The sequence below is a fragment of the Pantherophis guttatus genome, chromosome 16 (assembly GCF_059756535.1).
Source record: "Pantherophis guttatus breed Tessera chromosome 16, ASM5975653v1, whole genome shotgun sequence".
NCBI lineage: Eukaryota > Metazoa > Chordata > Lepidosauria > Squamata > Colubridae > Pantherophis > Pantherophis guttatus.
The window spans coordinates 5,586,111-5,601,146 of NC_142078.1; the positions used below are offsets into that span (position 1 = coordinate 5,586,111).

The window sequence follows — 15,036 nt, forward strand, 5'->3', positions numbered from 1 at the left end:
AGCCACCTCCAGACCTGGGGGCTGTTGACTCTCCATCTGAGGGCTGACAGACGGCCCAGGCTCCGCCTCTCTCTCTGTCTCCCTCTGCCAGCTCCATTCCCTCTTCCCCCTCGGAGCTCTCAGTTGCCTTGATGCTGATCCTGACTCCCACGCCTCCTCCTCCTCCTCCTCTGATACGGCTGATGGAGGGGCCGGTGGCTGACAGTCCACAACCCTCTTCCTCTTCTTTCTTTAGTCCTAAGTCTGACTCTGGTGGACCTTCCTGGGATGACCAAGGTTCCAGTTGGAGACCAGCCACCAGACATCGAATTCCAGATCCGTGAAATGTTGATGCAGTTCGTCACCAAAGAAAACTGTCTTGTCCTTGCAGTCTCTCCAGCCAACAGTGATCTGGCCAATTCTGATGCTCTTAAGATTGCCAAAGAGGTTGACCCTCAAGGTAAGGATCGACCTTAGGATTTTGGACCTGGGTCTGTCGGTTTCTGCAAACCAATTTCCTTTTGTCTCCTGAATTATGAAGGATTGCAAAGGGATCCAGGAACAGGAAGAAAAGAAGTTGGATTCAAGATTACTCATTTATCAGATGTATAATACATCTCATATAAAGTCGTACCTTTGAACTCAAACTCAGCATGAGAAATGGCCATAACCATAGCCCTTAGACTTATATACCGCTTCACAGTGCTTTACGGCACTCTCTAAGCGGTTTACAGAGTCAACCTATTGCCCCCAACAATCTGGGTCCTCATTTGACCCACCTCGGAAGGATGGAAGGCTGAGTCAACCTTGAGCCGGTCGGGATCGAACTCCTGGCAGTGGGCAGAGTTAGCCTGCAATACTGCATTCTAACCACTGTGCCACAATGGCTCATGGAGGGAGGGAGGGAAGGGAGGGAGGGAGGGAGGGAAGATAAGGAAGGAAGGAAGATAAGGAAGGAAAAGCAATAGAATTTAGACTTATACACCGCTTCGTGGTGCTTTACAGCCCTCTCTAAGCAGTTTACAGAGCCAGCATATTGCCCCCCAACAATCTGGGTCCGCATTTGACCCACCTCGGAAGGGTGGAAGGCTGAATCAACCTTGAGCTGGTCAGAATCGAACTGCTGGCAGTGGGCAGACTTAGCCTGCAACACTGCATTCTAACCACTGTGCCACCACAGCTGATAGATGACAGACAGACAGCAATAGCACTTAGACTTATATGCCTCTTTGCAGTGCTTTCCAGCCCTCTCTAAGCGGTTTACAGAGCCAGCCTATTTCCCCCCAACAATCTGGGTCCTCATTTGACCCACCTCGGAAGGATGGAAGGCTGAGTCAACCTTGAGCCGGTCGGGATCGAACTCCTGGCAGTGGGCAGAGTTAGCGTGCGATATTGCATTCTAACCATTGTGCCACCATGGCAAGGAAGGAAGGAAGGAAGGGAGGAAGGAAGGAAGGCAGGAAGGAAGAAGAAATGAGAGGAAGAGAAAGAAGGAAGGGAAGTAAGCAATAGCACTTAGACATATACCACTTCACAGTGCTTTTCCGCCCTCTCTAAGCGGTTTACAGAGTCAGCCTCTTGCCCCCAACAATCTGGGTCCTCATTTGACCCACCTCAGAAGGATGGAAGGCTGAGTCAACCGTGAGCCAGTCAGGATCGAACTGCTAGCAGTGGGCAGAATTAGCCTGCAGTAATGTATTCTGACCACTACGCCACCACTCTGTGGTATATGAGGATGCACAAGAGAAAAGCACAACAGGATTGGCAGGGAGAAGTGAGGCCATGTGCGTAGAGTACACCATGATGGGTGTGACATCTCTGTGGAGTACGCTAGACGTTTAAGAAGAAAGCAAAGGTCAGGATTAACCCAATCTCCAACAAGCTCAGAGAGCAAGGAAGTGCCAGCTTGAAATTTGGATGAACAACCCAATTATAAATGCCAGAAGAATGTCATATTTCTGTGGTTTCTAACAGTCAATGAAAGTATCCAGTGTAACAGCAAAAATAAGGATGATTATGCTGCATGTACAGCAAAAAAATAAGGATGATTATACTGGGTTTATCAGTAAAAGTAAGATTATGTTGGGACCAACGGTAAAAACAAAGATGATTATGTTGGGTGAAACAGTAACTATAAGGATGATTATGCTGGGATTAACAGTTAAAATAAGATGACTATGTCGGGATAAATAGCAAAAATGAAGATGTTATGTTGGCAGTAACAGTTAAAATATTGTTTAAATATTGACAATAATTGTAAGGATTTGAATATTCTTTTTTTTTTACTAAACAAAAACATAAGACAAAAATACTTACAAACATGTATACATAACGACAATACAAAAAAAAAGAATATTTGAATATTCTTAAGAACACATTCATCTAAACAAAAAGAAAAGAAAATTGAAATGATATTATGCTAGGATTTAAAGATTTAAGTAACGGGTTTTTGGATAACGGTACTGTTAAATAGATAGAATTTAGGGAAATAATTGAGTAAAATATTAAGTTATTTGAAAATGTAAAACAATATGTTGGGATAAATAGTAAAAAAGAAGATGTTATATTGGGAGTAATAGTTAAAATATTATTTAAACACTGATAACAATTGTAATGATTTGAATATTATTAAGAATACACTTAACTAAACTTATTTTTTATTTTTTTCTTTATATTTTATAAGATGGTAATTTGTGGAGATGTGAAAAAATTGGTTGTTTTCTTGCAGACGTTTCATGACCAAATTTGGTAACATCATCAGAGCTAGTTGGAGGTTGTGCTCTATCCTGATGGTAGATCTTTGCTCTCTTCTGAATGGGAAAGTCTAGGCTTTATGGTGGAATGACTCCACCCAATGCATTGCCCGTAACTCTCTTCTTAGTCGTTCAAAGGTTCTCTGACTTGCTTGTGACCTAACAGGCCAACGTACCATCGGAGTCATCACCAAGTTGGACCTCATGGATGAAGGAACCGATGCTCGTGATGTTCTGGAGAACAAGCTGCTTCCATTAAGGAGAGGTAAAGGTCCTTTCCCTTGTTCTCTTAGACTAGAATAGAATAACAGAGTCGGAAGGGACCTTGGAGGTCTTCTAGTCCAACCCCCTGCTTAGGCAAGAAACCCAACACCACTTCAGACAAATGGTTATCCAACATCTTCTTAAAAACTTCCAGTGTTGGAGAACTTCTGGAGGCAAGTTGTTCCACTGATTAATTGTTCTCACTGTCAGGAAATTCATCCTTAGTTCTAAGTTGCTTCTCTCCTTGATTGGTTTCCACCCATTGCTTCTTGTCCTGCCTTCAGGTGCTTTGGAGAATAGCTTGACTCCCTCTTCTTTGGGGCAACCCCTGAGATATTGGAAGACTGCTATCCTGTCTCCCCCAGTCCTTCTTTTCATTAAACTGGACATACCCAGTTCCTTCATATGTTTTAGCCTTCAGTCTCCTAATCCTCTTTGTGGCTCTTCTCTGCACTTTTTCTAGAGTCTCCACATCTTTTTTTACATTGTGGCGACCAAAACTGGATGCAGGATTCCAAGTGTGGCCTGATCAAGGCATCATAAAGTGGTATTAACACTTCCTGTGATCTTGATTCTATCCCTCTGTTGATGCAGCCTAGAACTGTGTTGGCTTTTTTGGCAGCTGTTGCACACGGCTGGCTCCTATTTAAATGGTTGTCCACTAGGACTCCAAGATCCCTCTCTCAGTTACTACTATTGAGTGAGCTATCACCTGTACGGTACCTATGCATTTTGTTTTTCTTGCCTAAGCCTCTTTTCATTTCTCTGCCAAATCTTGCTGAAAACTTTCAGTTTTCCCAAAAACGATAATTCCAGCTTGTAAAAAAATCAGACTGCCCAGATTCCACTGAGAATTCACTCCCAACGAGCTTGTCAAATTCCTTCCCACTTACGTCTATCTTTCTCTCTGTATATCTTTCTCTTTCTCTTTTATTAGATTTGTATACCACCCTTCTCCTTTCGGACTCAGGGCGGTGAACAGCCAATATAAAAACATTTGTACACAAAAGTTAAAATAATTTTTTAAAAATAATTAAACGAAATTTGGCCCATAATTTAAAACATTTCAATTAAAAATCAGTATCAAGTGTTAAAACCAACATGGAATCAGGCCAGCCCGGCTAACTGAAAAAGTAAGTTTTTAGGGCCCGACGAAAAGTCCGGAGGTCTGGGATCACTCGTATCTCTGGGGGTAGATCGTTCCAGAGGGTAGGTGCCACCACATATATATAAAAGACAAACAGTTAAGTCATTTCTTCTTAGATGCCTCAATTCTTTTATACCATCTATTTCTAGGAATCTGGGAATTCTTTGATTAGCATCCTGTTGTTTTGAGGAAGGGAAAAACACCCCCTCCCCATGTTCTCATTTTTCCCTGATAGAATTAAAGTTGAGGGAATATAGCAGAATTTCCTGGATGGCTTCTTATCTTCATTCTTTGATAGATGCTAACGGGAAGGAAACGATTTCCGAGGCATCCTGTCCATTGTTAAAGAGGGGAAATACACACAATTGTGTGTGGCCTCAGATTCTAGTTTCAAATCCTCCCCTTTTTTCTGCCCAGCCTCCCTGCTAGGGTTCATACAACCTTAGCGCCTGATTTATTCTGATTTATTGGATTTACGCAAACTTGGAACTGTCCCAAAGATGTTGGAGTGTTGAGAACATGACATCTTTAAAAATAAAAAAAAAAGCTGGTGAGATTCAAACTTGAACGAGACAGGCTGCAAATAAATCTGATCAACAGACCATTCTCGGCATTGACAAAATCCCCATCGGTCAATTGCAGAAGGCAGCTTTGTTTGGAACGGCTTACATCCTGCGAGGAGACCTTTAATCCCATCAAACATCCACATCCGTCTCTCCCAGGTCTTCGGGAAAGATGTGATAGGTGGTCAGGAATGCCAAATGCAGCCTGAACATCCGGCTGACTGCGACGAACAATAATTTGATATCGATGGAGATTCTCAATCATCCAGGCCAGGATTGTCCCAAAGGTGCTCTTTTCAAGAGGCAACGGGGACGTTCTTTGAAGGCGTTTGGCTTCTCATCCAAGAAGCTTCTTCAGCTCTGACTGGATGGTGGTGGGGAATGGAAGGATTTATACTCCCTGCAGACAGCTGGTCATTTGCATCCTTTTAGAGAGTCATTGAGGCCACTTGGAGGTCTATCTGTGTCCTCAGAATCACTTGAGTGGTGCAAATGGGTGGTTGAGCCTTCTGGGAACTGTTCTTCTTGGAACTTCTTGGAACAGTTCATTTGCACCACTCAGGGTACCCTGAGATAAACCTCCGAGTGCCCTTAATGACTTGCTAAAAGGATGCAAATGACCAGCTGCCTGCAAGGAGTACAAATCCTTCCATTCCCCACCACCATCCAGGCAGAGCTGAAGAAGCTTCTTGGATGAGAAGTGAAAACATCTTCAAAGAAAAACCGGAAAGTCCAATTGCCTCTTGAAAAAAGCACCTTTGGGACAATAATTTGATGATGATGATAACAACAACAATGTCAGGTTTCGATGCTATCTCAAAATAAATGAATTTCCAAACTGCCGATCTTTAAGGAAATTTTCTCTTTATTCGAGCACAGCAATCTGATCCTGACTCTTTTCGCGGTCAGTACTGACCTTTGCCCCCCAATCCCTCCCTTTCCGATCCCCAATTCTCTGCTTCTCATTGGCTATCTTCCAAGTCACTTTCCTGATCCCTTCTTCGTCAGATCACAGGAATGTCTCCCCCCCTCTCCCATCTCCGAGGAGACAGAATCTTCAAAGGAATTTAGTAGGCAAAAGTTCAAGCTTCTCCCCTCATTATTATATGTCAGTGCTGGGACGCTGATAAACAACAGGGGTGGGCTTCAAAAATTTTAGCAACCGGTTCTCTGCCTGGTTGCTGGGTGGGGATGGCCATGGTGGGCGATCTCCTGCACCACGGTGGGGGGAGGGGCGTTTTTGCCCTCCCCAGGCTCCGGTGGCTTTTCTCGAATCTCTGGGAGGGTGAAAACTGCCTCCCCAGGCTCCAGAGGCCCTCTGGAGGCCTTCCCAAACTTCCAGTAGGCCCATTTTTCGCCCTCCCTGAGCCTCTGGGCGTGCCCTGCATTTACCTGCATCCAAAACGGGCCGCGTGGGGACTCCGGGGAGGGACAGGGTGGGCGGGACTAGCCAAGAGTGGGATTTGGGGGTTTTCCGAACTGCAGAGAATCTTCGCTAGAGGTTCTCCCAAACCCCCAGCAGCCCACGAACAACAACAACGACTTAGACACTTCTCCATTTTGTAATTTTGGAAGGTAGCGTTTCCAGATGTTTCTCCTCTGATGTCTGGTGTCCTTCCGTAGGTTACATCGGGGTGGTGAACCGCAGCCAGAAGGACATCGATGGGAAGAAGGACATTCAGGCGGCTTTAGCGGCCGAACGCAAGTTCTTCCTCTCCCACCCAGCGTACCGGCACATGGCGGACCGTATGGGCACTCCCTACCTGCAGAAAACTTTGAATCAGGTAACGTTTTCCTGCAGAGCTGCCCGAGTCCCAGAAATCTGCCCATTGGATTCTGTTCTGATCCAAGAGCACGAAACAGATTCCTTGTCCCGACAGAAAATCCTTTTTTATGAAGTTACTGTGAATTCCTCTCATTCACATCCAGCAAAGTCTTTCAAGGGTGAATTTATAGTCACAGACTTTATCCGGCTTGGAGAGCTGCCAGGCCGATATCTTCAAAACTTGGCCAGGAGTCTCAGAGAGTCATGAACCAATTAAGCGAACTGATTGTCTCCTGTAAACTCCACTCCCCTTTCGCTCCTCTTTTATTCCCTCTGGGAGGGGCCATTCATTGTCCACCTGTGTGGCCTTACTCCCTAGTCGACCCTTGTTCTTTAGCTGTTCCCTTTGTCTGGCAACTCTGTGCATGCGCACACTGGGAACAAGATCCAGCTGTTCTTCCACCCCACTGATGTCTGACTCTGAAGGCAGCTGACAACTGTCAGACGGCCCTGTCCCCCTCTCTGCCTCAGACACAGAGCCCTCATCAGAGCCTTCCCCAGACTCCAGGACTGGCCCATGTTCCTCCCCAACCTCCTCACTGTCTGAGTCTGCCACCAGCTCCACTGGCCACTGGTGGGCCACAACAGATCCAAAGTCCTCACTTTACAATCGTTCAAAGTTACGACAGACCCCCCCCCCCACATACCCCCAAAGCTATTTACAACCTGATTTCGAAGTTACGATGGCCACAGGCCCCCTCCCCTCACCCCATGGTCACGTGATCGCATTTCGGGGGCTTGGCAACCGGCTCACCTTTATAGCTGTCTGCAGCATCCCGCGGTCACCTGTCCGTGATTTTTGATGGGGTTTTTTTTTTTTGCTGATTTCCAGCATTTGCTTCCAGTTTCCAGAAAAAAAAAAAAAACCACCCACGCCTGTTAAATAAAATAGACTCACTTAATAGCAATAGCACTTAGATTTATACACCGCTTTGCAGTGCTTTTACAGCCCTCTCTAAGTGGTTTACAGAGCCAGCCTCTTGCCCCCAACAATCTGGGTCCTCATTTTACCCACCTCAGAAGGATGGAAGGCTGAGTCAACCTTGAGCCTGGTGAGGTTTGAACTGTCAAATTGCAGGCAGCCGGCAGGCAGCAGAAGTAGCCTGCAGTACTGCACTCTAACCCCCTGTGCCACCACGGCTCCTGTTAGATAAAATGGACTCACTTAATGACGGTGGAGTTTCCTTCCTGTGTCGTTTGCCTAACAACCACCGCGGAAAAAGGTCTCTTAAGACGATCAAGACTTGTCCAAAGCGTGAAGCTACTGAAGGAAGGAGGAACCTATTAAAAATAGGATTTTGGCTAGGATTCTGATCCCCATTTTCGCTTCTGTTGTGGCAGCAACTGACCAATCATATCCGCGACACGCTGCCAGGCCTGAGGAACAAGCTCCAGTGTCAGCTGCTGTCGATTGAGAAGGAAGTAGAAGAATACAAGAATTTTCGTCCGGATGATCCTGCCCGCAAGACCAAAGCTTTGCTCCAGTAAGTCCGACGTTGTATTGATAGTTGGGAAGACGGGACGAAGTAGGAACTTTGTACGCCAATCAAGGCAGGGGTGAAATCCAGCAGGTTCGGCAGAACCGGTAGCAGAAATTTTGAGTAGTTCGGAGAACCGGTAAATAAACCACTTCTGACTGGCCCCAGAGTAGGGTGGGAATGGAGATTTTGCAGTATCCTTCCCCTGCCACACCCACCAAGCCACACCATGCCCACCAAGCCACGCCCACAGAACCGGTAGTAAAAAAAAAAAATTGAATTTCACCACTGAATCAAGAACGTTCCATAAAAGTTCCATCAGCCCAGACTATGGACTATAACGGGTGTCAGCAATCTGGGGCTCTGGAGCCGCATGTGGCTCTTTGGGCCCTCTGCTGTGGCTCCCTGTTTGGGTGATCCCACCACTGGCTGGCCCCGCCCCTCGCCCTCCCCTCCCAGTCAGTCCTCACCTGGTCTGAGAAGGTAAGGGCGACGGTGTGGGATGGAGAAGCAGCCAGGGCAGAGAGAGAGAGATACAGAGAGAGGGGGAGAGAGAGACATAGATACGGAGAGAGAGAAATGTCAAAAGGGCTTTGTGGTTCCCGGTGTTTTTTAACAACTGGTTCTCTGCCCTAATGACCGGCTGGGTAGGCGTGGCTGGGGGGGGGGTGTCATGTGACTAGTGGAAGTGAGTGAGATTGAGTTGGCCACGCCCACTCAGGTTTTGTGGCTCCCGGTGTTTTCTTTTCTGTGGGAAATGAGTCCAAATGACTCTTTGAGTGTTTAAGGTTGCAGACCCCTGTATTATAAGCAGAAGGTTAGGGTTCTGAAGGTAAAGCCACACCTAGAGTATGGCATCCAGTTTTGTTCACCACACTATAAAAAAGATGTGGAGACTCTAGAAAGAGTGCAGAGAAGAGCAAGCGAGATGATTAGAGGACTGGAGGCTCAAACATACGATGAACGGTTGCAAGAACTGGGCATGGCTAGTCTAGTGAAGAGAAGGACCAGGGGAGACAGGATAGCAGCCTTCCAATATTTGAGGGGCTGCCCCAGAGAGGAGGAAGGGGGTCAAGCTATTCTCCAAAGCACCTGAAGGCCAGACAAGGAATAATGGATGGAAACTGACCAAGGAGAGATTCAACCTAGAAATACAGAGAAATTTTCTGACAGTGAGAAAAATCGACCCATGGAACAGAAGTTGCCTTCAGAAGTTGTGGGAGCTTCATCCCTGGAAGCTTTCAACAAGAGACTGGACTGTCATCTGTCAGAAATGGTGTAGGGTCTCCTGCTTGGGCAGGGGGTTGGACTAGATGACCTACAAGGTCCCTTCCAACTCTGTAAATCTGTTAAGGTCCGTCAATGTTCTTGGAAACTAAGTGGAAGCCAGAGGAGATATTTCCACCATAACCATCTCTCTCCTCCTCCTCCTCCAGGATGGTCCAGCAGTTTGCTGTGGATTTTGAGAAACGCATCGAAGGTTCTGGAGATCAGATCGATACCTATGAACTCTCCGGTGGTGCTCGGATCAATCGTATCTTTCACGAACGATTCCCATTTGAGCTTGTGAAGGTAAAAGGAAACCTCTGTTGAGTGTTTAGGCACTTATCCTCATATCTTGATGTCCTTCTTAATCCATATCTCCCAGGTTGTCTCTTCAGGTCTGTCTTAAGACCTAAAACATAAACTTAGACCTATAAATCCAGAACCTTTAGGTTCTAACTCAAGACAGCGCTACGTAACTTTATTCAGTTTTGATTGATGCCATTAACATTGAAATGTTAAGTATTCCAGTATTTGAGGGGCTGCCACAAAGAAGAGGGATAGTAGTCAAATTATTCGTCAAAGCACCGGAGGGCAGGACAAGAAACAATGGATGGAAACTATTCAAGGAGAGAAACAATCTGGAATTAAGGAGAAACTTCCTAACAGTGATGACAATTAACCAGTGGAACAGCTTGCCACCAGAAATCAGGGGCGCTGCATCACTGGAGATTTTTAAGAAGAGACTAGACCCGTGATGGCGAACCTATGACACGCGTGCCACAGGTGGAACATGGAGCCATATTTGTGAGCACGCAATCGTTGCCCTAGCTCAGCTCCAGCACACATGGCGTGCACCAACCAGCTGATTTTTGGGCCTTCCGGGCCCACCGGAAGTCGGGAAATGGCCTGTTTCCGGCCTCCGGGGGTGTGGGGGAGGCCGTTTTCGCCCTCCCCAGGCTCCAAGGAAGCATCTGGAGTGTGGGGAGGGTGAAAACGGGTCTTCCAGGCCCACCAGAAGTCGGGAAACGTGTTGCTTCCGGCCTCCGGAGGGCCTCCAGGCGGGTGGGGGAGGCTGTTTTCGCCCTCCCCAGGCTCCAAGAACGCCTCTGGAGCCTGGGGAGGGCGAAAAATGGACCTACTGGGCCCACTGGTGACCTCTTTGCCGTCACATGCAAGTGGGGGGAGCGCAGGGGGGGTCACATGTACATGCGTGGGGGGCGGGGAGCATTGAATTATGGGTGTGGGCACGCACACACTCGACCCCCGCTTTTGGCACATGACGGCAAAAAGGTTAGCCATCACTGGACTAGACAGTCACTTATCTGAAATGGTAAAGGGTCTCCTGCTTGAGCAGGGGGCTGGATTAGTGGACCTCCAAGGTCTTCCAGTTGTCTTGTCTTGTCTTCTCTTTTCTGCTGTTCTATTCTATTCTATTCTATTCTATTCTATTCTATTCTATTCTATTCTATTCTATTCTATTCTATTCTATTCTATCCTATTCCCTTCCCTTCCCTTTCCCTTTCCCTTCCCCTCTTCTCCTCCCCTCTCCTCTTCTCTCCTCTTCCGTTCCATTCCATTCCCTTCTCTCTTCTCTTCTCTTCTCTTCTCTTCTCTTCCCTTCCCTTCCCTTCCCCTCTTTTCTCTCTTCTCTTCTCTTCTCTTCTCTTCTCTTCTCTTCTCTTCTCTTCTCTTCCCTTCCCTTCCCTTCCCTTCCCTTCCATTTCCTTCTCTTCTCTTCTCCTCTTCTCCTCTTTTCTCTCTCTTCTCTTCTCTTCTCTTCTCTTCTATTTCAAATCAAGGTAGAACAGGTAGAAAACCCACCAGCTTTTCCAAAAGATTCCCACTACTGTATCTCTTTCCCTGTGAATCCTTGGAGTCCATAAAATAATGTGGATTGTTCTTCTCTTGGGGTTCCTCATCCGTGTCTCTCTTTCTCCTGCTGCAGATGGAATTTGACGAGAAGGAACTCCGAAGAGAGATCAGCTATGCGATTAAGAACATCCATGGTATCAGGTACGTATTGATGGTCTCCTAACTTCTTCTGACCATAACTCTAGAATTCTCAGGCCAGAAGACTTCAGAGGTAGGGTAGGTTGGCCCAAATACCTGCCAGGACCACTGACTTTGAAACGGTTTGGTGGGTTCTGCTATGACTTATTCGTGGCCGCACGTTCTTCCTCCTGAGATAAAGTCTCCTATGTTGGGAAGAAGATACGTTGTCCCAAAGACGACAAGGAGGTGGGGAAGTTAGGATCACTTGCTCATGGATAATTTTAGGTTGCTTTTCTGAATACTGACCAGAGCTCAGCTTCATAATCTTGTAGAGATCCAGTAATATATATGAAGCTTCTCAGATAAGACTTTCTAAAGGTCCAAACCAAAGGATTTAGACTCGCCACCATCCGTAGACCGGACAGCAGAGCCCAACCCTATTATTGTTGACGTCCCTCAAGGACGGGATGCTTTATCATTTGGTAGAATTTGATCTTGGAGCTCAACGAACCAAGTTGGCCCCATCCATACCAAACCAAGGTGCAAAAGGAGACACGGCTTTTGGATTCTACTCTTCTCCGATGAGTGACCAGGTTAAATCAACGTTGAAATATGCTTTAATATATACCTGGTGCAGGAGGGCACAGTATATTAAAGCATATTAAATATGCTTTAATATATATCTGGCGCAGATTGCTGCAGAAGCTTGCCAGAAGAGTTATGTACAGCATGAGATGTATGATGTTTAAGCATTTAATTTTAAATTTCATCATAAGCCAATATAGGTAGATGCGAGATGGCATAGGCTTTACAGTAGTGGCCAAAATTGTGGAAACATTTTGGGAAAAGTTGTATTTTCTAAAACTACCTAATAACATCACTTTTTTTTTGGGAGTAGTACCATAAACTTAGATATCAATGGAAAGATAATTGAATCAAGAATGTAATGCAATCCCTTTTAGGAAGGATTTGCTATTAGAATAGCAGTTACAGGATAAAGAAGAAAAGGGAAACACATAGAAAAAAACGAGATATATAGAAATTATCCCCATGTCAGTTAATCCTTCGTTGGGTAACCTTTAGCATGAATGACGGCCTTACAACGTCTTCCCATGGAGTCTTTTAGTTCTGCAGCTGTTATAATGTGATACCAAGATTGAATGATGGCTTCTATTAACTGGGTTTTATTGCTGGGTCGCTTCTGACTAACCAGTTTCTTTCGTCGGCTCCATAGATTTTCAATTGGGTGAAGGTCTGGGCTATTCCCAGGCCATTCCAGCAGTGGAATAGGATTATCTTGAAATGCCAAAAAAAAAGTGGTGTTATTAGCCATCAAACCTCTAAAATACACTTTTCCCGAAAGGTTTCCACAATTTTGGCCACTACTTTAGAAATGAAATTGCCCAAAATGGAGGTTGATGGAGAATAGCTGCCTGATTTGGTCATCCCTGTCTAAGGAGCTTTGCCATCAAAATTGGCTTGGCTTGGCTTGCAATGTTCAATTTTTACACCACAGAAAGCCCACTAAAGAAAGTGTGTTGAGGAGACCAGCCCCAAGATCTATTTTTTCTCCAACTCTCTTCATGAGATGCCTTGATGATCCCCAACCACTTCATTTTCCCACAAGGGACGGGTTCATGGAGAGTCCTCGGTGTTTTCTGAGCTTGGTTAAAGCCCAGAGAGCACCAAGGACTTCACAGTTCAACCTTTAGCTCCAGAGATTCTCTTCCCTTGGGACAGGCTCATGTTTGGGCAGGACTTCTCCAAAAGCCTTGAGTCCCAGGCAATGTTGCAGGATCTCAATTCCCAAACTGACCATCCAACTACATCTCCTAAAATGATCATACAATTCTGGAAAACGCAAGGTGTCCCAGAACTAGGAGAAGACTAGGAGAAGGTTTGCTGACTGTCCTTTGTGAATGGAGTTGGATCCCTGAAGGATGAAGGTCAGGAAGCTGGTTGAATAGACCTGAGGGACGGTGGGGATCCTTGGTGCTCTCTGAGCTTGGTGGTTTTCTCACAGACATTTCATGACCAAACTAGAGAACATCATCAGTAATGAAACGCCTCCCAAACAACCACCAAGCTCAGAGGACACCAAGAATTCCACAATTTAATCCTGAGCTCCAGAGAGTCCCTTCACTTGGACAGGCTCATGTTGGCCAGGACTTCTTGAGTCCCAAGCAACGTTGCAGGATCTCAATTCCCAAACTACCATCCAACTACATCTCCTAAAATGATCATACACAAGGTGTTCCAGAACTAGGAGAAGACTAGGAGAAGGTTTGCTGACTGTCCTTCGTGAATGGAGTTGGATCCCTGAAGGATGAAGGTCAGGAAGCTGGTTGGGTAGACCTTAAGGATTGTGGGGATCCTTGATGTTCTCTGAGCTTGGTGGTTTTCTCACAGACGTTTCATGACCAAACTAGGGAACATCATCAGTAATGAAACGTCTCCAAGAAAACCACCAAGCTCAGAGAGCACCAAGGACCCCACAATTCAACCTGAGCTACAAATATTTTCTTCTAACGAGAACTTAGTTGACCCACCATGGCCTGTCCTTCTGGGCTTCACGTTTCCCTCTCTGCGTCATAGGCACCCCCTTTTATTATCCTTTTATGCAATGCGATGACGTTCTCCTAGACCTATCTCCTTCCGACCTTGTCCTCTTGTCCTCCTCCTCTAACCGCCACCACTACCCCGCGTGCGTAGAACTGGTCTCTTCACGCCTGACATGGCTTTTGAGACCATTGTAAAGAAGCAAGTCAAGAAGATTAAAGAGCCTTGCTTGAAATGCGTGGACATGGTCATTTCGGAGTTAATCAATACGGTTAGACAGTGCACCAAGAAGGTAAACCCGGGAAGGGGGGGAGCATGGGAACCCTGACATGCTCGCGACCCACCCCACCCCACCCCACCACCAGCAGCAGCCGAAGCCCAGCATTTCTGATCTAGGGGGGCTGATCCCGCCTGGCGCAAACATCCTCTTGTTTTCTTCTGGGTTGCCCTTCTTCACAGCATGACTAGACCTGAGCGAACCCTGCTTGATATTTCCTAGCCAATCAGAAAAGCCACGGCGATGCTAAAGAGGGTAAAATCCGGGCTTTCAGTGTTTCTCTGATCAAAGTTTTGGGGGCCCGGAATTATTCTGGGATTCAACAAGGTCAAGACGGAGGATAATTGCTTGCTATTCGCTTTATAGAGTTGGGGTGTTTTGGTTTTTTTTCCCCCTAAAAGAAAACTAAAATGGCCGCCATCTCTCATGTTTCCATTTAATGCTCGGGAGACCTACAATTTGGAGAGACCAATTTTGTAAGGCAAAAACGGAGGTAGGATTTTAAAGAGTGGGTACAATTCTCCCGGCCACGTCAGTGTGATTTTTTTCTTTGAGATTTGATAAGAGCGGGTAATTGCAAAATTAAATCCGCTAGTGCTTTCCTTCACCTAGATTGGCTTCCTCTGTTGCCTTCTTTCTTTTCTTCTTCTTCTTCTTTTTTTTTTTCAAAATTGGGATATTCTACTGAAGATCCTTCCCTTTGCCAAAGTGTTTTTTTTTTTTAAATATTTGATCCATGTTGGCAGAATTCTTCCACAACTTGAGGAACGAAGGTGAAGTGATGTACTCTCTAATATAGCTAGTTGGGTCTCACTCATTTTTTTCATCCCCAAATCTGAAAAAACTATATATACATTTTGGAACAATCAAATCACATGTTTTTCAAACTGTTCTTGGAACCCAGAACACGTTTTTGGAATCCATAACAACCGA

General features: G+C 45.8%; 1 protein-coding gene across 20 annotated transcripts in view; it reads left to right on the top strand.

Annotated features, from left to right (window-relative positions):
• Window positions 1-15,036, top strand: part of DNM1 (dynamin 1) — a 98,482-nt gene that overhangs the window by 18,423 nt on the left and 65,023 nt on the right. For 14 of the 20 annotated variants that reach the window (XR_015730099.1, XR_015730097.1, XR_015730101.1 and 11 more), the window contains exons 4-10: window positions 236-439; window positions 2,899-2,997; window positions 6,330-6,490; window positions 7,873-8,015; window positions 9,446-9,581; window positions 11,221-11,288; window positions 13,980-14,118. Coding sequence is in view for 13 of the 20 variants with exons in the window: in XM_087879507.1 (XP_087735633.1) it covers window positions 236-439; window positions 2,899-2,997; window positions 6,330-6,490; window positions 7,873-8,015; window positions 9,446-9,581; window positions 11,221-11,288; window positions 13,980-14,118 (950 nt within the window). In the remaining 7 variants the exon portion in view is untranslated. The remainder of the gene's footprint in view (window positions 1-235; window positions 440-2,898; window positions 2,998-6,329; window positions 6,491-7,872; window positions 8,016-9,445; window positions 9,582-11,220; window positions 11,289-13,979; window positions 14,119-15,036) is intronic. The other 6 variants (XR_015730102.1, XM_087879503.1, XM_087879514.1 and 3 more) reach the window with 1 other exon arrangement.